The sequence below is a fragment of the Saccharomycodes ludwigii genome, chromosome I (genome assembly GCF_020623625.1).
Source record: "Saccharomycodes ludwigii strain NBRC 1722 chromosome I, whole genome shotgun sequence".
Classification (NCBI taxonomy): domain Eukaryota; kingdom Fungi; phylum Ascomycota; class Saccharomycetes; order Saccharomycodales; family Saccharomycodaceae; genus Saccharomycodes; species Saccharomycodes ludwigii.
In genome coordinates, this window is record NC_060200.1 from 716,235 (window position 1) to 741,642 (window position 25,408).

General features: G+C 30.0%; 10 protein-coding genes and 1 non-coding gene across 11 annotated transcripts; 9 read left to right on the forward strand and 2 right to left on the reverse strand.

The window, feature by feature from the left end:
• Nucleotides 1-668: 668 nt before the first annotated feature.
• VMA1 (H(+)-transporting V1 sector ATPase subunit A) lies at nt 669-3,860 on the forward strand (the record flags this gene model as incomplete). The annotated part of the gene is made up of 1 exon (XM_046078659.1): nt 669-3,860. One exon carries the CDS (start codon nt 669-671, stop codon nt 3,858-3,860), a length of 3,192 nt encoding a protein of 1,063 aa, XP_045936630.1.
• A 1,714-nt stretch (nt 3,861-5,574) lies between these two features.
• MRX19 (Mrx19p) lies at nt 5,575-6,723 on the reverse strand (the record flags this gene model as incomplete). Its single annotated transcript, XM_046078658.1, has 1 exon — nt 5,575-6,723. The coding sequence occupies one exon, from the start codon at nt 6,721-6,723 to the stop codon at nt 5,575-5,577; it is 1,149 nt and encodes a 382-aa protein (XP_045936631.1).
• A 796-nt stretch (nt 6,724-7,519) lies between these two features.
• SRF1 (phospholipase D regulator) lies at nt 7,520-9,253 on the forward strand (the record flags this gene model as incomplete). Its single annotated transcript, XM_046078657.1, has 1 exon — nt 7,520-9,253. One exon carries the CDS (start codon nt 7,520-7,522, stop codon nt 9,251-9,253), a length of 1,734 nt encoding a protein of 577 aa, XP_045936632.1.
• Nucleotides 9,254-9,962: 709 nt separating this feature from the next.
• Nucleotides 9,963-12,410, forward strand: CDC53 (cullin CDC53; the record flags this gene model as incomplete). The annotated part of the gene is made up of 1 exon (XM_046078656.1): nt 9,963-12,410. One exon carries the CDS (start codon nt 9,963-9,965, stop codon nt 12,408-12,410), a length of 2,448 nt encoding a protein of 815 aa, XP_045936633.1.
• Nucleotides 12,411-13,512: 1,102 nt separating this feature from the next.
• LYS21 (homocitrate synthase LYS21) lies at nt 13,513-14,823 on the forward strand (the record flags this gene model as incomplete). The annotated part of the gene is made up of 1 exon (XM_046078655.1): nt 13,513-14,823. The coding sequence occupies one exon, from the start codon at nt 13,513-13,515 to the stop codon at nt 14,821-14,823; it is 1,311 nt and encodes a 436-aa protein (XP_045936634.1).
• Nucleotides 14,824-14,961: 138 nt separating this feature from the next.
• On the reverse strand, nt 14,962-15,990 carry SCDLUD_000291 (WD40 repeat domain-containing protein; the record flags this gene model as incomplete). Its single annotated transcript, XM_046078654.1, has 1 exon — nt 14,962-15,990. The coding sequence occupies one exon, from the start codon at nt 15,988-15,990 to the stop codon at nt 14,962-14,964; it is 1,029 nt and encodes a 342-aa protein (XP_045936635.1).
• A 1,072-nt stretch (nt 15,991-17,062) lies between these two features.
• SCDLUD_000292 (uncharacterized protein) lies at nt 17,063-17,341 on the forward strand (the record flags this gene model as incomplete). Its single annotated transcript, XM_046078653.1, has 1 exon — nt 17,063-17,341. The coding sequence occupies one exon, from the start codon at nt 17,063-17,065 to the stop codon at nt 17,339-17,341; it is 279 nt and encodes a 92-aa protein (XP_045936636.1).
• Nucleotides 17,342-18,538: 1,197 nt separating this feature from the next.
• Nucleotides 18,539-18,610, forward strand: SCDLUD_000293. Its single transcript has one exon. It is a non-coding gene; the product is annotated as a tRNA-Glu (tRNA).
• Nucleotides 18,611-19,202: 592 nt separating this feature from the next.
• RPP1B (ribosomal protein P1 beta) lies at nt 19,203-20,545 on the forward strand (the record flags this gene model as incomplete). Its single annotated transcript, XM_046078652.1, has 2 exons — nt 19,203-19,316; nt 20,339-20,545. 2 exons carry the CDS (start codon nt 19,203-19,205, stop codon nt 20,543-20,545), a joined length of 321 nt encoding a protein of 106 aa, XP_045936637.1.
• Nucleotides 20,546-21,295: 750 nt separating this feature from the next.
• On the forward strand, nt 21,296-23,053 carry AIT1 (Ait1p; the record flags this gene model as incomplete). The annotated part of the gene is made up of 2 exons (XM_046078651.1): nt 21,296-21,407; nt 21,552-23,053. 2 exons carry the CDS (start codon nt 21,296-21,298, stop codon nt 23,051-23,053), a joined length of 1,614 nt encoding a protein of 537 aa, XP_045936638.1.
• A 618-nt stretch (nt 23,054-23,671) lies between these two features.
• VCX1 (Vcx1p) lies at nt 23,672-24,889 on the forward strand (the record flags this gene model as incomplete). Its single annotated transcript, XM_046078650.1, has 1 exon — nt 23,672-24,889. The coding sequence occupies one exon, from the start codon at nt 23,672-23,674 to the stop codon at nt 24,887-24,889; it is 1,218 nt and encodes a 405-aa protein (XP_045936639.1).
• Nucleotides 24,890-25,408: the final 519 nt, after the last annotated feature.

Genomic DNA, 25,408 nt, shown 5'->3' on the forward strand with positions numbered 1-25,408 from the left:
CTAGACGCAAGTCCGTGGGTAAGCATTCCATTTTTTTTTTTTTTTTTTTTTACTATCTTAGTATTATTAGCTCATCTTTTGAGTTAGGCAAAAAGGAAAAGATGATAAATTATGAAATAATTGGCTGATCGTGAATTTATCCATAGAATGAATCATAAGTTTTGAAAAATGACTTTTTTAATTAAAATGCATAAATAATTTGTTTAAAGGAAAAAAAAAAAAAAAAATAATAACAAATATTATTACCCGAACAATGGCTGCAAACATAAAACAAAGTATTCAGTACAGTGTCTTTTCTTTCAACAATCGCTACATAGTTTTCTATGAGCTAATTTAAAAACTTGTTTTTATCATTTTTTTTTTTGTTTTTTTTGTTTTTTTTTTTTTTGGTTGCAAAATTATAAATTCAAATTTTAATTCTCTTAAATTTCTTTGCAACAGTAATTTACCCTATGCTTAATATTCAACATTTGGTAGTTCTTATTTAACCTTGTTCAATTAAGTCTCTAAAAGAAAAGAAGGAAAAAAAAATTAAAAAAAGAATAAAATAAAATAAGGAAGCAAAACAAACAGAAAATAATAATATACTGGATTAACCATAACCCATTGAAATTTATTATTATCGACATCGTAATTCCAAATATATAAACAAGTAAAGATAAATTATAATGGCTGGTGCTTTAGAAAACGCTAGAAAAGAAATAAAAAGACTTTCATTAGAAGACCACAATGAATCTGAATACGGTCAAATTTATTCTGTATCAGGTCCAGTTGTTGTTGCTGAAAATATGATTGGATGTGCTATGTATGAGTTAGTCAAAGTTGGTCATGATAATTTAGTCGGGGAAGTTATTAGGATCGATGGTGATAAAGCCACTATCCAAGTTTATGAAGAAACTGCCGGTGTTACCGTTGGTGATCCAGTTTTGAGAACAGGGAAACCATTGTCTGTTGAATTAGGACCTGGTTTGATGGAAACCATTTATGATGGTATTCAGAGACCATTGAAAGCTATTAAGGAGATGTCTCAGTCTATTTATATTCCAAGAGGTGTTGATGCACCATCTTTGAGTAGAGATATCAAATGGCAATTTAAACCAGCCTCCTACAAGGTCGGTGATCATATTTCCGGTGGTGATATATTTGGTTCTATCTTTGAAAATTCTTTATTAGATGACCACAAGATTTTGTTACCACCAAGAGCTAGAGGTACAATCACTTGGATTGCTGAACCAGGTGAATACTCAGTCGAAGAAAAAATTTTAGAAATTGAATTTGACGGTAAGAAATATGATTATTCTATGTATCACACCTGGCCTGTTCGTGTTCCAAGACCAGTGACTGAAAAATTGTCAGCTGATTATCCATTGTTGACCGGACAAAGAGTCTTGGATTCTTTATTCCCATGTGTTCAAGGTGGTACTACCTGTATTCCAGGTGCCTTTGGTTGTGGTAAAACAGTTATTTCTCAATCCTTGTCCAAATACTCCAATTCTGATGCTATTATTTATGTCGGTTGTTTTGCTAAAGGCACTAAAGTTTTGATGGCTGATGCCACCGCTAAAAGCGTTGAAGAGGTTAAAGTTGGGGAAGAAGTCATGGGTAAAGACGGTTTACCACGTAGTGTTATTGCTTTGCCAAGAGGCGTTGATACTATGTATAAAGTTTCTCAAAATCTTAAATCTAACACCCACACCAAAGCTTCCTCTAATAGTGAATCTTTGCATTTATTTGAATTTACCTGTAATTCCGACCATCAATTAGTCGTTGGAACCCCAAGAAAAGCAGGAATATCCGTTGACACTGTTGATGGTGTTAAATATTACAAAGCTTTTTACTATGATCTTGTTGAGGAGATAACCTCTGATGGTAGATTGATTAAAATTGCCAAAGAGGTTTCAGAGAGCTATCCATTTACTGAAGGAGACTCTAAGGCCAAAGAAATTATTGCTCCTTACGAAAATTCTGGTGCCTTTGAATGGACTATTGAAGTCAGAGATGTTGAATTGTTAGACGCACATGTTCGTGATATTACTTATCAGGTTTTTGCTCCGGTCTTGTACGAAAGTTTATCCTTTTACGATTCTTTGTCTGGTTTAGGCCATGCTTGTTTGAATACCAAAGCAGGTATTTTTGCCACTGCTTATTTGCTTGGTTTGTGGGCTGGTGATGGTTCCCCCAAAAAAGCTGGCAATGCCGCCACTAGTAGGGACGATAATTTATTGGAATATGTTTGGGAGTGTGCAGAAATATTAGGCTTGAACAATTCTTGTAACAAAAATTCTATGTCTAGAAGTGATGTTTTACATTCTAATGTTGCTGAGGGGAAATTAGAAACCAAAAATTCCTTTTGGGATGCTGTTGTTAATTTGGGATTTTTCAAAAATGGCGCTAAACATGTACCTGAAATGTTGGTTTCTGCCCCAATTATTGTTCGTGAGAAGTTTTTGGCTGGTCTAATTGACTCAGATGGGGTTGTTAGTTCCAAAGGACAAACTTTTGCGACTGTTAAAACTACCCAACGTAATATTTTGGATGGTTCTGTTGCTGTTGCTCGTTCTTTAGGTTTGGATGTTACCGTTAAAGTGGAAGCAGCCAAAGCTGCTAAGAATGTCTCTAGCAACAAAAAATCATATGCTATGTCTTTATCAGGTAATGACGTTCTACTTTCTGTTTTATCTAACTGTCATTCTAGTAAAAACTTCAGGGCTGCTTCTTCAGCACCAGTTGTTCGTGAACCAAAGAAATTCTATTTCAACTTGGAAAAATTGGAGGAAGATGAATTTTATGGCATAACCTTACCAGTTGACTCTGATCATCAATTTATGTTGGCTAACCAAGTAGTTGTCCACAACTGTGGTGAAAGAGGTAATGAAATGGCTGAAGTTTTAATGGAATTTCCTGAGCTTTTCACTGAAATTAATGGGAGAAAAGAACCGATTATGAAACGTACAACCTTGGTTGCTAATACTTCAAATATGCCGGTTGCTGCTAGAGAAGCTTCTATTTATACGGGTATTACCTTGGCTGAGTACTTCAGAGATCAAGGTAAAAATGTTTCCATGATTGCTGACTCTTCCTCTAGATGGGCTGAAGCTTTGAGAGAAATTTCTGGTCGTTTGGGTGAAATGCCTGCTGATCAAGGTTTCCCAGCTTATTTGGGTGCTAAATTAGCCTCGTTTTATGAGAGAGCTGGTAAAGCTATTGCATTGGGTTCTCCAAATCGTATTGGTTCCGTTTCTATTGTTGCAGCTGTCTCCCCAGCAGGTGGTGATTTCTCTGATCCAGTTACCACAGCCACCTTGGGTATCACTCAAGTGTTTTGGGGGTTAGATAAGAAATTAGCTCAAAGAAAACATTTCCCTTCTATTAATACTTCTGTTTCTTATTCCAAGTACACCACTGTTTTGAATAAATATTATGACAAGAATTATCCAGAGTTCCCAACCTTGAGAGACCGTATGAGAGAAATTCTATCCAATGCAGAAGAATTAGAACAAGTTGTTCAATTAGTTGGTAAGTCAGCTTTATCTGACAGTGATAAGATTACCTTAGATGTTTCTACTTTGATTAAGGAAGATTTCTTGCAACAAAATGGGTATTCTACATACGATGCCTTTTGTCCAATTTGGAAGACTTTTGATATGATGAAGGCTTTTATCTCCTATTATGACGAAGCTCAAAAGAGTGTCGCTAATGGTGCTAATTGGGGTAAGTTGTCCGAAGCTACCGCAGATGTTAAGCATGCTGTTTCGTCCTCCAAGTTTTACGAACCAAGTAAGGGTCATGATGAAGTTCATGCTGAATTTGAGAAATTATTTAACCAAATTCAAGATAGATTTGCCGAGTCTACCGACTGAGGGATTGGATAGATGTAGTATAATTAGTAGCTGGTGTTTTGTTTTTTTAATTGTGACTTTTTATTTTAATTATGTACCCTTTTTATATATATTATATCATTAGATCAGAGAAAAAATAAGAAAATAAATGAAAACATAATCTAAAAAATATCAATTTACAACCAATTCCAGACTAAGTGAAATAGCGATTACTCAGCATTTTATCACTCAGCATTTTATCTTCAAGCAAAAGACCCCGTTTAAACAAGGCCGGATAAGAATATTTTCTCTTTAAAAAGCATACGCAACATTATATTTAAAAGTTATATATCAGTTTTCTACCTAAAACACATATAAAGTGAAATGTCTAATATAAAAAACATTTATCAACTACATAAAAGCATGGTTATAATCTTTCGTGTATAACGTGAACTTATTTCTTCATTAAACCATATAAAAAATTTTTAATTTTTTTTTTTTTTTCACAATTCAGCAGATAAAAAAGCAAATAGTAACTCTTAAAAATATAAAAACAGCAACATTATTTCAAAAAAAAAAAAAAAAAAAAAAGGATCCTTTGGTATAAGCGGTTATAAAGAAAAACAAATCAATCAATAGAAAGCATCATTAATTTAAAAACCTGCTCATTTGGATCTAGCTCTGACCTTCCGTCTCTTTCTCTTTAATCTTCTAACTCTCTTCTTTCTCCACTTAGCTCTCATTGTGTGTAAATAAGTGTTTGTGGTTTTTTTTTATTTTATAACTTGCAACCTTCAAATAAAAACTTAAGAAGATGTATGAAGAGGAAAAATATACATTCACAAGACTTACGAAAAAGGAAGAGAAAATGATAATAAAATTACAAAAGTCATTGATGTGTCAGCTTCTTAAATAATATTGTAAGTTTATTTAAAAACGTGAGAAAAAAAGGAAAACAAAAAAAAAAAAAAAAAAAAAAAATTGCTAAATTTTCTTTATTTTGTTGGCCTTCAACGAAAAGTATTCCCTTGAAAAAGAATAATACAAAGCATATCTATTTGTAAATAACTAAGAAAGAATTGTAGACCAGTGCTAAAAAAATTATTTATGTGTTCGGGTAAAATCATTTTTTTGTACATAAAAAAAAAACTTTACTGTAGCGGGGCTTTTTTTTTTTTTTCGTTTTTACTTCTGCATTTGAAAAGAGAATTAAAAAGATTTTCTTTCTGCCAAAACAAAATATACAATTTTTATTTCTTACTACAATAAATTCCCTTTTCCCTTTTCAAGCCTAACAAAGGAAACCGTATAAAGGGAAAAAACCTGATTCGCAGGCTAATAATGTATTTTCATTCCTGTTTAAATTCATTTTTCTTTTTCATCTACACAAGTTAAAGAAGGCGAAGTGAAAGGGAGGAGAAAAAAGAATATTTTATGTCTAAAAAAAAAAAAAAAAAAAAAATAAATATATATCACACATAATATATTAAAAATTAACGTAAAAAGTACAAGAGCAAATAATAATTTGAGTTACCACATTACTTATGTTAAACTCTCTTCCTTGTTATTAAAAAAAAATATTAGTCAAGTTAATAATTCAAGGTAATTTGGGCTCTCTCTTTTTTTTTTTTTTTTTTTTTTTTTTTTCAGCTCACCAACTTGCAATAAAAACATTTTTGTTGTATCAATTAAATTGTTTAAAAAAAAATGAAAAGCAACATATATTGGATGTACGGATTCTATGTCATAATCGATTTTATTTTGTTTTTTTTTTTTTGGTCTCGGTATTATTTTCTTTAAGAGACTTTTCCTGTCTAATTGCTTTTGTCAATTGCCCTTTAATTTCTTGGACTTCCAATTTATCAACAATCCTGGCCAAAGTTTCTTCATCCAATAATTTAAAATTTTTTTTTTGTAAATGTTCTGATTCATTGAAAATAGCCGAGTATTCTTTTAGATCAACAAATTTGAATCTAAAACCATTCTGTTCATTGCACATTGTCTTCAAATGTTTGGCACCTAGATAAGCTTTCACATTACAGTAAAGCCTATATAGTAAATAAAAGCCAGGAATGTTTGGTATAATTGGAAGTATAGCTAGGGGCAAAGTTAACGGCAAAGTTATTAAGCAAGTTATTATATTTTTTTGATGTTGTTTTAACCCATCTTTCCACAATTCATTACAATCTTTAACGATTTGTTTGGGTGTAATTAGACTACCAGGATAATAAACTTTAATGGGATTCAACTTTAATTCTGTTGTGGTGGCAACATTGGCCGATGTGCTTTGTTTTTTCAATCTTAGATATTCTTGTAACGTAATTTTCATATTATTTTCAGTGGATGACACCCTTTTTAAAATATAGCTTTCCGAAGGTATAGTAATTAAAGAATTTTCAGTCCAATTGATCCGATTCAATAGTCTGTTGACTGTACCAACAATTTTTCTATTAATATTTTTAGAGGATTTCTCCATATTATTCCAAAATTTAGTTGCCTTCTTTGTAAGTATTGTTTCATATTTAATTAATTTGGAGTTAATATTCAAAAATGAATCAGCATGTTTATAATATAAAAATATCTTATCTTTACTTATTGGTACAACTATCAATTTAATTGGTTCATTTAAATATTTTTTTATGCTATTGTTGTTAATATCACTGATGGTGTTGTTGTTGGGGTTGTTGTTAGGGTTGGGGTTGCTACTAACAATGGTGGAGGAATTGATTTTCGTATCTGCCCGTACTTTTCTTGTGGTATTAGAATATATAGTAGAATAGTTGCCGCCTTTTGATATAAGCAGATGAGTTTTATTCTTTGACGTTAGAGTATTTTGGCTAGATTTAGAAGAGAATGAATTGATTCTTAACGATAATTGGTTTTTGAGTGATCTGATGTGGGACATATCCTATTTATGTACCTCTCTCTTAATTTTCTCTTTTTTTTTTTTTACTTTCTAATACAAATTGAGGAATAATTATTCAAAAGAAAAAAAAAAAAAAAAAAAAAAGGAAACACAGAATTAATCACTCACACATATAGACATATATACACCCCTCCCCCCCTTCTTTCTTTTCCGCCGCTTTTCCCCTCAATGGTCCGGTCCAGTCAGAGTCAGCCTTTTTTTTTATTTTCTTATTTTATTTATTTAATTAATTGATGTAATATAATAGTTTGTAATAGTTATCGTATATTTTATAATTAAGGCGATCTCTATCTTTATCCCATGTAAAATAAATTCATCTACGTAATATATTTATTTCTTTTTGCACGTCTTTTTTGAATTTATGTCAGAAATATAATAGAAAAAAAAACATAAGTTAATTAACCAATTTTGCTTTTTTTTTTTTTTTTTTTTTTTGTGCGTGAAATTTTTAATTTTTTTCTTTGAGCTGAACCGATCACAAAAATGGAAAACGTATCCATTTAAACACTTACATATAACAAATAGCTGCTATTTTCAATCAGTACAAAAAAGATTCAATAAAAAAAACAAGTGTAACTTTTCAAGTACTTAAAAAGTGTTAATATCCGACTTTATTGTCTCATAACTTACATTTAGCATTATTACCTTTTTTCCTTTTTTTTTTTCTTGAACGCCTATACAGTTACACATAGATGTGCATATAGATGTGTATAAATAAAAATAAGAAGAAAAAAACAAGATTCAATTCAAGAAACCTTCGAAGAAAATAATAACAATGATATCACTAGATTATAGCCAATATCCAAATGAACCAATACAAGATGTACATTCTAACAATTCTAGCGATTCAGCAGCAAAACTACTAAGGTCCTCAATAACAAACAACGATATTACTAGCATAACAAGTGCCAATTTAACACCTGATAATATAACATCTTCCGTAGCTGCAAACAATAAGGATAACAGAAATAAATCGGCTTATCAAAATCCTTTGCAGAATACCAAACAGATAAACACAAACAAACGTAACTCAGTGACCTTCAATGATAGTGGTCAAAACCCAGTTGGTAACATTAATAATATGGCATTTATAGCTAATACACAGACCACCAAAAATAATAAAAATTCATTGTCAAATCTAAACAGTAATAACATTGGAAAAAGTTTTGAAGACTACAACCAATTCGAAAAAGACAATGAATTAAGCTTGAATCCATATAGTTTAGCGCCCAGTACCATACCACCCTTTGCACTTGAGGCAAATTTTAATAAACTTCAACTTAAAAACCCACAAAGGATATCGGATGCCGATATGTTGAATAGAATAGATCCAAGAATAAAGCTCAAAGACCCATTTTTAGTCTCAAATAATAATAATGCCTGGGTTGTTTTCACTTCTAAAATAGGTTCCAATACTTCTTATTCCTATGATAAGAAAGTTCATTATAAGAAAGGCGCAAAGTCATTTGACACTTATAAAATAGATAAAAATAGGAAAAGCAACAATGGCGTAGAACATAAAAACAACAGCAGCAGCGGTTTTTCCGTATCAAGAAAATCAACGAGGGTTGCACCAACGTCGCAACCATCATCATCATCCTTATCTTATTCTTCATTGTCAAAAGGCTCGTCGTCTTCTAATGAATGTAATTTGGAGAAACTAGCGTCCGAAGTTTTTGTAGACTTGGAAGGTGAATGGGGCGGTAAGAAAAGATTAGAAGCAGTTTTAAATGGCCCTGATCTAGCCACACATCAATTTAAAAATGATAAAGAAAGGAGACAGTGGAATAGTTATGCTCATCAAATAAGGGATTTATATTATTCTAATGACAAAAAGAAAAGATCTAGTCAAAGGTTCTCCGTGGGAAATAAAGAAAAACTACAAGAATATTTAAACAGACAATTTTCGGAAAGGAATGGTGGACGTCCGATCTTCAATTTTAGAAAAAAAAGAAAACTAAGACCCTATCTAAAGAGATTGCTTTTTGATAACCGTTATTTCTTGTTAAGTTTAAGACTATCGATTGGAGTTTTTTGTGTTGTATCACTAGCTTTGGCTGTTAGGATCTTTGATATTTCTAGGTCAGATATTGAAAGTATAGATTTCCGTTTAACACAACAACCAAGTACTATCATGACTATTTGCGTCAGTACAATTGCATTGGCTTATATTATATATATTGCATATGATGAATTTACTGGTCAACCATTAGGTTTGCGAGATCCCCTGGGCAAATTAAGGCTACTTTTGCTGGATTTATTGTTCATTATATTTTCAAGTGCAAATTTGGCATTATCGTTTAATACAATGCTTGATCACAGATGGGCTTGTCATCCTTTAACTTCGCAAGAAATAGCTACAAAAGATGATTTGCCAAAGATTGGGTTTTTATGTAGGAAGCAAAAGGCCTTATCCTCATTTCTTTTCGTTGTATTATTTTTTTGGATATCTACCTTTACATTGAGTATTGTAAGAGTAGTGAGTAGAGTTAGTGGGCAGCCTGATTAATTGCTTAAGGACGTGCTTTGATGTCACCACAATAAACGGTCTTTTAAATTTTTTATTTGTTGATAGAATCTTTTTTTTTTTTTTTTTTTTTTTTATTTATTTATTTATTTATTTATTTAGTCATCCAGCATTCTTATATATTACACGTATATCATTACATATTACTATTATTCTTCAATGATAGTATCATGGACTATCATGGCATATACATAGAAAATTATGAAATATTTATTTTTTAATTTGTACCAAGAACGATTTAATTCCAGACTTTTTATTTATTTTAGTTTTATTTTTACATTTGCATTTATTCGGGTAATATGCACGCAGCAGTTATAAATGTTTCATTGGTCTTTTTGCCACTCAGCGCAATAAAAAAAAAAAAAAAAATTAATAATAAATTTTCATTTCAGTATCTTAGTAAAAAAAGCACAAAAGAAATTTTTAAAAAAAAAAAAATATTTAACTTAATACGGGTCATAAGTTACCATATTTGAATACTCAGGTTGCTAGTTTTCATAACAAAAAAAAAAAATACAAGAGAAAAAAAAAAAAAAATAAAAAAAAAAAAAAAAAAAAAAAAAGGCCAATGCACATTTGGATAAACTTAACGTTTTAAGGATAGAAAAATAATAAAATAAACTATAATCCACTATTGTTCCGTTTACACACACATACACATATATATATTCACAAACAAAAGAAATAAACAATGTCAGAGCTCGGTTTACCAAAGTCTAATGATTTAGAAGCTACTTGGAATTTTATTGAGCCAGGTGTCAATAAAATTTTGGGCCCAAGATCTTTAAAGGAAACAGAACGTATGCGTGAAGAACAAAGATATAATCACACACGTACAATTTTATCACCAACCACCTATATGGATATTTATACCGCTATTTATAATTATTGTGTTGATAAATCAAGTTTTTCCACTACCGACCAGCCACAGCAACAAAATACTATGCCCTCCCTAAGCAGATCCATCATATCTGGTAGTGAATTGTATTTCAGACTAGAAACACACTTAGAGTCTTATTTAAACACTTTAGAAAAAAGAGATAATGAAACTTTCCTGCAATTTTATGTTAGACGTTGGAAAAGATTTGTGATTGGGGCTCATTTTCTAAATCATGCTTTTGATTATATGAACAGATATTGGGTTCAAAAGGAAAGAAGCGATGGAAAAAGAAACATTTTTAATATCTATCATTTGTGTATTTTCATTTGGAAGCAGATAATTTTCGAAAAGAACAAAGACCTATTAATTGATGAAATTCTATACTTGATTACTAAGGAAAGAAATCTTCAAGTTATCGATCAATCTTTGATTTATGGTAGCATTGAATCATTTGTTACCATGGGCATTGATAAACACGATTTGAAAAAGTTGAATTTGGAATGTTATATAGATTCCTTTGAGGGACGGTTTTTAGAGGTTACTGAGGAGTTTTGGTCTGAGCATTGTAAAAACTTTTTATCAGAGCATACTGTCGATGAATATATTTATGAGGTTGAGAGAATTATCAAATACGAAGAGCTTGTTGTTAACAGCTACTTGGATCCGCACACAATAAAACTATCCTCAAATATCTTGAACAAAGTTTTGATTGATGAACATAAGGAAGAGTTGTACAAAACATTTGTGTTATTCTTGGATGCCCAAAATGAGAGCTCAATAAAATTGCTATACACATTACTTAAGAGGGAAGTAAACTTATTGCCAAGATTAGCGCAAATTTTTGAAAGCTATGTTAAGAGTTTCGGGGAAACTGCCGTTTCCACTTTAATCAATGAGACAAATGGTAATGTTTCCCCTAAAGACTACATTAAATGTTTAATCAAAGTGTATGATACCTTTCTGTCGATTGCCAAAAATTGTTTTGATAGTGAAGTTTCCTTTATCAAAAGCTTGGATAACGCCGCAAGGATGTTTATCAATGTTAATGAATTTGCTTATCCTCCGGGAACACCATCTTCTGAAACATCAAAGACACCTGAAATGTTGGCCAAATATAGTGATTTATTATTGAAAAGGTCTGCTAAAAACCAAGGCTTGGTTTCTGACATGAGCATTAGCGATATTATGGTCATTTTCAAGTTTTTAAGCGAAAAGGATGCATTTGAAAAACATTATAGAAGATTATTTGCTAAAAGATTGATTCATGGCACCTCTATCAGTGATGTAGCTGAAGAAGATGTCATTCAAAGGTTGCAAAACGAAAATAGTATGGAATATACGGGTAAAATCACCAAAATGTTTCAAGACATTAAGTTATCTAAACAGTTGGAAGTTGAATTTGAAAATGCTATAAAGGTCGATCCAGATTATTCTAGAACTAAGTACCCTGAATTTCAACCATTTGTTTTGGCAGAAACCATGTGGCCATTCCCTTACACTAAAGTTGATTTTCAATTGCCTAAAGACTTGCTTCCAACATATAAAGGTTTAGAAAAACTGTATGCTTCAAAGCATAACGGAAGAATATTGAAATGGTTATGGCCATTATGTAGAGGTGAAATTCAGGCAGACATAGGTAAAGAAGGTAGGCCACCTTTTATATTTACCGTTACCTTGTTTCAAATGGCTATACTTTTACAATTTAATGATACAGCTGTTTTAACCATGGGAGAAATTTGTAAAAAAACAAAATTATCTATTAATGAGGTTATTAATAACATTGTTCCGTTTATCAAGTTGAAGCTGTTGCAGCAATCACCACCTCAAATCAGTGCTTTAACGTCTTTACGGACAGAATTCGAATTGGCACATCCCTATAAGGCTGCCAAATCTAAGATCAATTTTGCTAATGGTATTAAATCCGATGTTGCATCAGTTTTGTTATCACAACAGCAACAGCAACAGCAACAGCAGGGAAATCATAACCTGGGCAATTTGGCGGATACACAGGATGATCTTGAGGAAACGAATGCTGAGTTAGACAGCGAAAGACAAGTATTCTTGGAAAGTTGTATAGTAAGAATCCTAAAGAAAAATGGTAAATTGCATCACAGTTCTTTAGTCAATGAGTGCATTGTTATGGCGCAAGAAAGGTTTCATCCTAAAGTTTCAATGATTAAACGCGCTATTGAAGATTTGATAAGCAAGGAATACATTCAAAGATTGGAAGATGGGGAAACCTATGAATATTTAGCCTGATATGATTATGATGAATTTTGTTTTATTTTATTTTATTTTATTTTATTTTATTTTATTTTATTTTATTTTATTTTATTTTATTTTGTTTTGTTTTATTTTAGTAAACAGAAATATAATATGTACGTTCATTACAAATACTTTTATTTTCTGTGATTTTTTTTAATTTTCTTTTTCTTATCGTAATTTTTTTTTTTTATTTTTATTTTTTTACCACATAAATATTTGTTTGCCCTTTTTCCATATGTTGATTCTTACAGTGATAAATTATTTCTTTCTCTTAATACATCACCCAATTTTTTATTTATAGTTTTTGGGTGGAATATTCCTTAAGAAAAGGCCATAAAGGAGTTTCTTTTTATTTTTTGTTTGCTTACGGTACAACTCACGTTCTCGTTATACAAGGAAAAAAACTTTTTATTTTTATTTTTTATTTTTGAATGATCAATTAATTTAAAACATTTTATGCGCAACAGCTTATTTTACCCAGAAGAAATATCTATTCTGCAAGTTTTATTAATAAGTAATCTGAGTCCGTTTGTCACTCATTTTTTTAAAAACAAAAATTGGTGGCTGGTCGTTAGGCTCAAAATTACTCGTTTATTTATTTACTTCGTGTTTGTGTGCAGTATTTTCTTAAACTATCAAGAATCTCCTTATGACATTAATTTTTAAGATAAGAAAATAGTGGTGAAAAATTTTTTTCCCTTAGCAATTTTTAAAAATAAAAAATGACTCTAAAAAGTTTTAAAAAAAATATAGCGAATTTTCTTGAGGAAAAAATTTTATTGAATTTTTTAAGTGAGTATATAAAGCGAAGTTTCAATGAATTTTAGTTATCATAAATTATTTTCTATTCTAGCAATTTTTTTCTTTTCTTTCTCTATTAGAAATTCTATATTATTTTTCTCTAAACTTTTTATAAGAAAAAAAAATAAAAATATCCAAAAACAATAAGAATATTGATTTTATCAAATAAATTATATAAGTATACTACTTTTTTGTCTCTTCATTAAAAGAAAAAGGAAAAGGAAAGGAAAAAGAAAAACAAAAAAAAAAAAAAAAAAAAAAGTTTAACAATAAATAAAGCGAACCAGAAAACGAAATGTCCGATTTCCAAGAAGTTACCGAATCCACTCCAAAAGTTCAAGTCAATCCTTATGGCCCAAACCCAAGTGATTTTTTGTCCAATGTCCAAAACTTCCAATTGATCGAATCCACTTTAAGAGAAGGTGAACAATTTGCCAACGCCTTTTTCACCACTGAAAAGAAAATTGAAATTGCCAAGGCTCTAGATGACTTTGGTGTTGATTACATTGAATTGACTTCTCCTGTTGCTTCTGAACAAAGTAAAAAGGATTGTGAAGCTATTTGCAAATTGGGCTTAAAAGCTAAGATCTTAACACATATCCGTTGTCACATGGATGATGCTAGAGTTGCTGTTGAAACCGGTGTTGATGGTGTTGATGTTGTTATTGGTACCTCGAAATTTTTAAGACAATATTCTCACGGTAAGGATATGAATTATATCTCCAAGGCCGCTATTGAAGTTATTGAATTTGTCAAATCCAAGGGTTTGGAAATTCGTTTTTCTTCAGAAGATTCTTTCAGATCAGATTTGGTGGATCTATTAAACATTTACAAGACTGTTGATAAAATTGGTGTTAACAGAATTGGTATTGCTGATACTGTTGGTTGTGCTAACCCAAGACAAGTTTATGAATTGGTCAGAACTTTGAAAAGTGTAGTTTCTTGTGATATTGAATGTCATTTCCACAACGATACAGGTTGTGCCATTGCTAACGCCTATACTGCTTTAGAAGGTGGTGCTAGATTGATCGATGTTTCTGTCTTGGGTATCGGTGAAAGAAACGGTATTACCCCATTGGGTGGTTTGATGGCTAGGATGATTGTTGCAGCACCAGATTATGTCAAGTCTAAATATAAATTACATAAATTACGTGATTTAGAAACCTTAGTTGCTGAAGCAGTCGAAGTCAATATTCCATTCAATAACCCAATTACTGGGTTCTGTGCATTCACTCACAAAGCTGGTATTCACGCCAAGGCTATATTGGCCAATCCATCTACATATGAAATTCTAAACCCAAGTGATTTTGGTATGACCAGATATATCCACTTTGCTAACAGGTTGACTGGTTGGAATGCTATTAAGAGTAGAGTTGATCAACTAAACTTACATTTAACTGACGCTCAATGTAAGGAAGTCACTGCTAAGATCAAAAAATTGGGTGATATCAGACCTTTGAACATTGATGACGTTGATTCTATAATTAAGGATTACCATGCTGAAGTGTCCACGCCAGTTATAAAGTCTAAAAAGAAGAGTAGCGATGATGTAGATGAAATTGATATTTCTAAACCAGCTGCCAAAAAATCGAAGTTATCTGAATGAACCGGTCCTAATCACGCTATTTTTTTTTTTTATTTATTTTCAGTAGTTGTATATTAGTCTCATTATTCACTCATTCCATTTTTATTTATTTTTCATATATAAGAAACAATAACATACATAGTTTTTTTCACTCTTCTTTTAGAATTTATTGTAACTGTATAATTCCAAATTACCATCTATAAAGCTTGAAGCTACTCTATCAGAGATAAAATCGACATCTATAAAGGTGTTATTATGGTTTGCAAGGTAAATTGCGTCATCTACTATATCAATTCCATCAGCTAGATCAACAATATGACCTGCTGCAAATAATAAATTATCATCTATGAATTTGACTCTGGATAGAAATTTGCCTGGGTTATGGTTTTTGCATAATTTTTTATGATTTATCATATTACTAACATCAGTATTGTAATCCACAGGAATCTTGGTTGATATAGTCCCGTTTTTTTCAACAGATCGTACTGTTAAGGTATTATCAAAATGAAAAGTGACAAGCTTAGATTTATCTGGGGACAATGCTATTGAAGTCGTGCTACCATTAGTGTTGTGGGTAGGAGTGGTGAGTTTTTGTAATGGATTACAATTTTTTTGCTTACTACCCTTTATTTTATTGGTATTTGAGTTTTGATTTCGCAGATCCCAAATGTAAATAGTAGGATCTAACCCTGTGGTATAAATATAGTAATGGTCTTTGTTACCATAACTGGTGGAATCTAACGTGAATAAGGGATAATCCGTATGGAAAAGGTTAACTAAAGGATTAGAACACCTTATATCCCAGACTTTTAAATTACCATCATCGCCTACAGAATAAACTGAACCATCATTGCTATTCGACTGCAATTGATTAATTACATTGCTACCATGTGCTTTATAATCAAATATTTTATGTCCTTTCGTTAGATCTACTAAAGTTATTTTACCACTGGAAGATCCTGTCAGTAAACAATTGTACTGTGTACTAAAATCAATTGTAGTTATTGGACTGTACTGAAGTTGAGAATCACTGATTACATAAGTATCATTGGTATTCCTCAAAGACCAAATATTTATTTTCGAATCCATGCCCGCAGAAACTAACCTTTGGTTAGGAATAAATTTGGTTGCCAACACTGGGCCATTATGACCATTTTTCAATGCATATTGTTCTTGAAAATACTTCATTAATTTTAGAACGGCTCTTTCTCCTTTAGACCAGGGTGCTATGCATAGGAATTCGGTTGGAAAAGGTGAAAAGAAAAACAGACAATTTAAATGAGGCTATTTTTTTTTTGATTCATAAATTTTGCCATGTTGTGTTTTCGTGGAGGAAGGGAGTTCGTATGTATTTTCGTTCGAAATGATAAAGTGTGATGTGAGAGACTTGCTTTGGAACCAATTAAAATGCACCAAAAAAATATTTTGTAAAAATAGTTTTTTTTTTTTTTTTTTTAATGTAATACGTTACCCGAATTCATATGACATAGTAGTAATGAATATTAATATTATGGTGATATAATATGTGGGATTTAAGGGCACATGAGGTTTGAATACAATCAAAAATCTATTAAGGGTGTGGGGAAGAGCAAATGGGTTTTTATTTGGTGCAGTGGTTTCTGTATAACTTTTTTAGTTTTTCTTTTTTTTTTTTTTTTTCCCTTTTGCTGTCCTCTCTTTTTCTCCCCCCTTATCCCCTTTTTTCTATATTAAAATTCTATATTTAAAAAAAAAAAAAAAAAAAAATAATAATAATAATAATGCTTTAAAATGATTTCTTGTTAGGTATATTGCAGAGTTTGTCAGTTAGTATGCTTTCATCGGTCTGATTCTTGTTTTGATAGGTTAAAAGAAAAATTCGTGTTTAAATTTAAAGTTTTAATAATTTGGTTATTTTTTTTTTTTGTTTTTTGTTTTTGCTCTATATAAATAATCGCAACTTACTTAACTTGTTATATTTCCAAGTCTTACTACAACTGTTAGTTTTTGAATTCTGAATTGTTAAACTTTTTTTTTTCTCATGTGTCGTCTGATAATATGTCTGTCATGTACTTGAGATTAATGTTTTATTATTTTGTAAAGATTTATTTCTTTCTTTCTTAGATGCTTTACGATATCTTATCTTTTTTTCTAAACTACATTTATTATAAGAGACTTAATTCTTAAATACAATTAAAAAAAAAGGTTCTACTGATTGTATTCGAAAAGAAGAAAAAAAAAAATCTAAAGAAAAATATTTTTTTTAAATATAAATACGCAAATGTCTACTATGCTAACTCGTTCTGTCCGCACTTTATCTAAACAATTGTCTACTCCCGTGAGATTATACAGCACAGGTGGTTCTGCTGGCTCCATTGGTTCCACCAGAACAGATGGTTCTTCTGATAACTTTGTTAAACGTGAAAGAGCACAAGAAGACTATTTTATTATCCAAAGGGAAAAAGAAGAGTTACAAAAGTTGAAGGAACAATTGAAAAGTCACGAAGACAAAGTCGAAAAATTAAAGAAGGAAATTGATGGTTTTTCTAGTAAAAAATAGCTTGGATATGATTCCTAGTGGTAATTGATAATATTACATGTAATGAATTTTATTTTGTTTAATTTAAGTATTCCTTTTTTTATATTTTAATTTACAACGTCTATACATTTTTTTTTTTTTTTTTTTTTGCTCTCCTTTTGTATTAACAAAAATATCTATGTTATGTAATATGAAAAGTGGGATACTAGGTATGCAACAATAAGTTCAGTTTTGTACTTTTAGCGGGCATCTGTATATTTATTGAATTAAATAAGGGTTGCAAGTTATCTTATATCATTTTTACTGTTTTGGTGGTCATGTAAACTACAGCGTCCACGCTAAAATGAAGAATAACTATTTGTATTCTCTTGTTTTGTCAATAGAAAACACATCTATGATATCTTAAACATTGTTGCTAACTATTAGATTTTTTTTTTTACTTTTAAAGTCATTTTTTTTTTATTGTTTTTGTCACACTAGTATTTCATAGTTTATTAGCTAAATTAAATTGACATTGTAAAAAAAAAAAAAAAAAAAAAAAAAAAAAAAGGAATGGTTTTGAAAGCATTTTCTTTGAGAAACTTAGGATTGATTTTAAAGTTGATATGTTAATTCAACGATTTGGCAGAAATGTTAGTAGTTATTGTATAGCGTTTTGGGCTGCTATTAGCGTCTTTCACTATTATTATTTACTTTTAGTTATTTATAATTAACTTTTTTTTATTTATGCACTATTTTCTGAACCAAATTATTATACAATCTAATATAAACAAACGATTATCGAAAATTAAATTAGTCGCAAATAAAATAAAAACTGTATTGATCTAATCACACACATCTATTTCTTATGTATTCAATACGTTTAAAGCCAAATATTATTATGTATCTAAGAGAATGTATCTTAAAAAGGGTTAATAAACTAACTTTATACTTCGTTACTTGTTATATATATATATTTAGTCATCTAAACTATAATTTATATGTTCCAGGTTACCATTTAATTCTTAAACAAATCATTTCGTTATATATATATATATAATTTATTTTCACTCTTCCGCCTGTCATGTTTATTATCTTTTTCCAATGTTTCTTAAAGCATTGTCTAATTATGAAAGTTCCATGATATCGGAGTCCTTTAATCCATTATTATTCAATTCCGTGTATTATGTGTGAATTTCAATAAATACAAATCTGCTTCATAACAACACATACAAGTAATCCGGTGTAGTGTAGTGGCTATCACGGTTCGCTCTCACCGAATAGACCCGAGTTCGATTCTCGGTTCCGGAGTACATTATTTAATTAAATTTTTTTTGTTAATTTGAAATTAACAACAATTTTTCATTTTTACTATGTGGAATTAAAAAAAATTCAAAATAATTTGTGACATTTAGCACCCATACCTTAGATAATAAAATACTAAGATTAAATATTTTTTCCTATGGAGACATTAAAAAAAAACAGAATAATGTAATAGGCTTTTTATTATTTTTTCTGGTTTTCAGTTTTTTTTTTTTTTTTTCTTTTTCCCAACTACCTACTAGCTCCATTTTCCTCTGGTTTTTTGTCTAGCCTAGTCTCAATATCTTTTTTTTTTATTTTTTTTTCCTTCCATTTGGGAACGTTGGCTGAACAGAAATTATATCTTGTAAAATTCTGTCAAAATGTTTATAGTCTTTTCGCTTGAAACTTTATCAAGAAGTTAGATAATGTGTATTTTCAACCAGAAATTTTGATTTACAATTCATTAGCTATTTTCATGATATGCTGTATCCACCACCTCTTTTTTTATCCTTTTAACCAAAATCACCTGCGAAATTTTTTTATTTTATTTTTGTAAAACAAGAGATACAGAAAAAACACATAAAATAAATAACCAACAATGTCTGACGCCATTATTTCTTTTGCCTCTTTAATTTTAGCTGATGCTGAATTGCCAATCACCGCTGAAAATTTATTGACTTTGACTAAAGCTGCTGGTGCCAATATTGATAGCGTATGTTAATTTATTTGTTATATATATATTTTTTTCTGGAACTAGCTTAATAAAGTGATAGTCGAATAAAGAATGCATAGTTAATGTATAAGAAGGATTATTAGATGGCTGGGAAAGGGAGTATCGACAATACTCTGTTAAAATAAAAAAAAAAAAGGAAAAAAAAAGGATCGTTTTACAAGAAAATTTTCATTTTTGATTAATTAAATTTTTTTAAAGATATCGTGAATCTTAATTAAGAAATAAACATGACGAATAATAAAAAATTATAGGAAACAATGATACAGTAAATATCGAAGAACTATAAAGTGGCAAGTGATATAAGCAGATATTGGGATATGGAATGTTGTGACTTATAAAACATTTCATTCGTTTCTGGACGAGGTGAAAACTTTATAAATGTCATATGTGATAGAGAATATTTATAAGTTCTAAAATGTTTATTAAATAAGATGTATCTATTATAGGGGGATGGGGAAATTTAATGTTGTTTTTTGTACAGTTGGAATAAATCTGTGCTTATAAATGAGTTATAAAACAGAGGGGCTTCTGAATGGAATGTTGTGATGAGTTGTTGTATTAGATTTGAAAGTATATTACTTAAATTACTAGAACTATTAAGGAAAGAATTGCAACAAACTACATTAATGGATAGTTATCATCCAAAGTCAGAAACTACATTTATTCGATTCCTTTTTTTTTTTTTTTTTTTTATTTCTTTTCCTTTCTTTTCCATAAAGTATATTAACTTTTCAACGTATCTTTATTTTTTTTTTTAGAAAAAAAAAATTTACAAAGTATTGCTTTTTACTAACAATAAATTTTAAAATCAAGATATTTTTTTTTTTTTTTTATTTTCAAATTTTTTAATTAAAACTATGTTGGTGGGGCTTTATTATTTTTAATTAATGTAGAGTTTTAAACTCTATATTTGTAGCTCTGATTTGACAACCAGCTAGGAATATTAGATGAATTAAAAAAAAAAATTTCTTTTAGATATTCAAATACTAATTTGTAAATAGATCTGGGCTGATTTATTTGCCAAGACTTTGGAAGGTAAAGACTTGAAAGAGTTATTATCTGGTTTTACTGCTGCTGGTGCTGTTGGCTCAGCTGCTCCTTCTGCCGGTGCTGGTGAAGCTGCTGGCGCTGAAGAAGCTGCTGGTGAAGAAGCTGAAGCTGCCGAAGAAGAATCCGATGATGACATGGGTTTTGGTTTATTCGATTAAAAAACACAATAACTATAAGTACGTATGTAAAACTATTATTTTTGTGTTTATATTATTTTTAAAAAACTAAAAATGAGATTAAATTAGTTTCTTTTACTATTATTATTCCATTATCTCTTGTCATTTTTGTACATCTATATATATATAAGCCTTTACTCTTTTTAATGTAACATTGTTTGTAAATCAGAGTGGGACTTATATTAACTAAGCAAATGTCTACATACCGGGTAATTTAAGAATGAAAGAAACTGCTGAAAAAAAAAAAAATAAATAAATTTATTGGACCCATTCTAAAGAAAAGATATCATTTAATCTAAATAATTATTGTCCGCTTTATAAGATTTTTTTTTTCTTTTTTTTTTTTTTTTTTTTTTTTTGCTTGTTTCAAAGAGGAAATATATATATATAAATAAATAAAAAAAAAAACAAACTATACTTTTGAGTCAAGAATCCGAAAGATTGTCCTTTCATTTATAACTGATAAATACAGAGAGATAATAAAAAAATAAATTTACAAATATTTCCTTTAACTCCATACTGTTAATGAATTATTGGTCTAATCTTTCCAAAAATTAATAAAATATAAAAAAAATTAGTAAGAAAAAATATACCTCTGTGTATAAACAAAGAAAATCTAGCTTGATGACTCGGTTAGGCTACGTTGCGTCATATTACATGCCATTAATATGCTCGTCCAGAATACTGGTGAACACAGCAATTATCACACTAGTGGTAGCAACTTATACGATAATGTACTTATCATCCAAGTTACTAATATCACATTACGAAGACGGTACTAAATCACCACCAAGTAACGCTAGTCTATTATTTACACCAAACTCACAGGATTATTTCAGGACGTGTTTATTGGGGATATTTCCACCACTACTGTTAAATTTTATTAAAAATTTTTTTTTTACGATTAATCCTAGGTATACTCTATTAAATATTTTTCTTGATTTTTTCGTTCATGATTGGTTTTTACTATTAATTATTTTTTTTTTAGCTTATCCACAAGTAGAACCTAATGATCAAACAATAAAACAAAAAATGCCCAATATATGGCACATTATACCGAAACAAAGTTATATATTTGGAATATCTTGGAGCTTAAGTGAATTTTTAATATCAGTTTTAGAAAATTTAGCATATTATCAAGAAATAGCACCTTTCAATAATAATAAAGGTTTGACTGGAAAAAATGGCAATATCGAAGGAAACGTTAGTGGTAGTGATAGTAACACTAGCAAGAATTATGGCAATGATATTGAAAATGATGATGATTTATTAACCAACCCAAATGGCTGTGATTATATCAGAAAATATATTAACTTAGACACCTGTACGGATGCTCTGCATTCGATTTCATTATTATCTAATAACGTATATTATGGTGAGACAAGACCATCTAACAAAAATATACTTCTCGATACTAGAGAAAACACAAGTAGGAAAAAGAAACATAGCAGTGGAAATGCTATTAACAAAGGATTTAATGAGGATTCAACAATAATAGTAGATTTCACCAATAATACGTTGGGCTATACCAATAATGTCAACAACGACAACAACAACAACAACAACAACAACAATAATAATAATAATAATAGCAATAGTACTACGGTTAATAATAATAATGGTAATATTAATAGTAATGATAATGATATTATTAACACCAATGTATATGATTATGATAACAATAGCACTAGTAGTAGATTATTAATAACACCTGGAATCGTGACACCATTAACCCCGACATCGACACAATTGAAATATTTCCCTCGTATAAATAGTAATACTAAGTTAATTAAAAAATTGGTGGCATGCTTTTTTATACTAATAAGTGATATTTTTTTAACTATAGGGCAATCATTAATAAGTTCAATATATTTTATTTATGTACCAGGCTACCCACAACTTTTCACCCCCATAGTTAGATATTTTGGTTCTAGGACATTCATCCGCTTTGTTCTAAGTATAATGTTCCCATTTATTGTATTAGATTTAATCACACATATAATTTTATATTTTTGGAGGAGCATTTATGAAAGTGATGCTTACTATTCTTCTCCCATCCATAGTGGCAACAACAATAACAAAACCGACGTTGGTCAAGAAGCTGGGTTGATAAGTGGCATTATTGGTGGTAGTGCTAATATTAACCATAAGTATGGTAGTATTGTGCCAGATGATGCTATTTTGCCCGTCTCCTCATCGACAGGGTATAATGATGCTGACGAAATAAATTATAGTAATTCACTACAATATTTACAGTCATCAACAATAGGAAGAATTGAAAATTCACCGCTTCTAAATGGCATGATGGCATCAAATAACAATACTAGAAATAATGGGCCTTTTGATAGATTAATGATAGTTGAGCATTTAAAGAGGTTAACTGCTTATTGGAGAAAAGTTGGTATAAGAAAAAGATTTATAATTACAGGTAGTTTAATTTACGGAGTTATTGTTTTTACGCTGGGAATGGTTTTCACTATTAAACAGTAATAGTTGGCAATTTTTTGGAATTTTGGTGTACGTTATTCATATTACCGTGAAACAGTTAAAGCTGTACCCTTTATCTTAATTAGTCCCGTAACAATTTGACAAAGAAACAATTGCGGAAGAAGGGAAAAAAAAAAATAAAAAATAAAAAATAAAAAAATAAAAACGAGGCGGCAATGACCTTTTTTCCGTATTACTTTATTTTAAAATGTAAAATGGAAAGCAAATAAGTTATTAAAATATCAATAAATCACTTCCCCTATTATTTATTATGCTGGTATTTATTTATTTATTTTATGAATTATTGTTATTATTCCTTATTCGTTTTTTATTTCTTGAGGAAAAAATAAATAAATAAATAAAAAGATAAATATTTTTTTTTTCTTTTTTCTTTTTTTTTTTTTTTTTTTTTGAACTGTTTATATTATGATATTTAAATGTGCGTTGATAACAAAGAAAAAAAACCAGAAAAAACTTTAACTTCCACATATAGTTTGTTTTCTTTATTCCATTTAAAACACTCAGTTTCTTCTCTTCACCCTCTCCTTAGAAAACTTATAGCGATATAGCTTCAAAATAATAACAAAAACCAAGGAAAATTCTTACCTTTACCTGAAAACAATGAATTCGCATACACCTTTATTAGGAGGAGAAAATAATCGGAATGTCAATACCAATGTCTCGACTTTCTCTCGTATACTCAAAGTCTCAGAAATTCTTTTTTTTTCTTCACCAGTTAATTATTTATTATTCTTTGTGCCTCTAGGTATTATTGCCGGTCATCTAGAATCCCATTTTTCATCAACTTGGTTATTTGCGTTGAATTTTTTTGCCATTATTCCGCTAGCTTCGGTTTTGGCATATGCTACCGAAGAGTTGGCCGATCAAGTAGGTTCAACTCTTGGTGGACTATTAAATGCTACCTTGGGTAACGCAGTAGAACTAATTGTTTCTATCCTAGCTTTGAAAGAGGGTCAGGTTAGAATCATTCAGGCAAGTATGATGGGTAGTATTTTAAGTAATTTATTATTGGTCACAGGTTGTTGTTTTGTGTTAGGAGGATATAATAGAGTTCAACAGAAATTTAATCAAACAGCTGCCCAAGCAATGTCATCATTGCTGGTTATTGCATGTGCCTCATTATTGATTCCAGCTGCGTTTAGAGCTACTCTACCAGATAATACTAATAGTGAAGATAAATTTATTAACCAAAAAATTTTGGAAATCTCTAGAAGTACTTCTATTATATTGTTGTTTGTTTACTGTTTCTTTTTACTATTTCAATTGAAAACACATCGTAAGATTTTTGAACAGCAGGAAAACGAAGTTCAGGAAAATATCAATGAGGATATTGACAATGAACCTAAATTATCCAAATGGGAATCATTAATTGTTTTAACAATCACCACAATATTGGTATCCATTTGTGCGGATTATTTGGTTGGTTCAATTGACGATCTTGTGGCCACCTCTGGTTTATCAAAAACATTCATTGGTCTAGTTATTATTCCTATAGTAGGTAACGCGGCAGAACATGTAACCAGTTGTGTGGTTGCTATGAAAGACAAGATGGATTTAGCATTGAGTGTTAGTGTTGGGTCATCTTTGCAAATTGCATTATTTGTTACACCACTAATGGTTTTATTAGGGTGGTTCTTTGATGTACCAATGTCACTAAATTTCTCAACTTTTGAAACTGTTATACTGTTCATCTCCGTATTACTAGCCAATTATTTAATTTTGGACGGTGAAAGTAATTGGTTGGAAGGTGTTATGTCGTTAGCTATGTATATGTTGATTTCTTTGGCCTTTTTTTTCTATCCGGATGTCAATTATTGATTAAGAAAAAAAAAAAAAAAAAAAAAAAAAAAATTAAGCACATCGATTTATGTAGTAAAAGTTTGTAAAAAACAATTGGAAATAAATACAAAATTCGGGTGTCCTTCGGGACCATAATTTTTTTTTTCCACTCCATTCCCCTTTAGTTACATACCGGATGGTTCCGGTTATAGCATTAATGTCCGAAACCTTAAGAAACTCTTGTCTTTTTCGTCGTTAAGGATAGGATGACTATTTTTGACATTTTTTTTTTTTTTAAAACCGTTGCCTCTTTATTATAAAAGAGATGGCTGATTGTGTTAAATAGATTAAGAATATGAAAGAGGAATCTTGTAAAGAAAATACTGTGTAATTTACTGAATTTTCTCCTTTTGACTGGGTCAACAATTTGTTCAGTCAAGATAAGTTGATTTAATAAAATATTGAAAAAAAAACCCCCCCATTGTATTAATGAGGTGATAATAATTAGGACGACTGTAGCATCAGAACTGATTCTTATTTAGTTAGACTAATGTATTT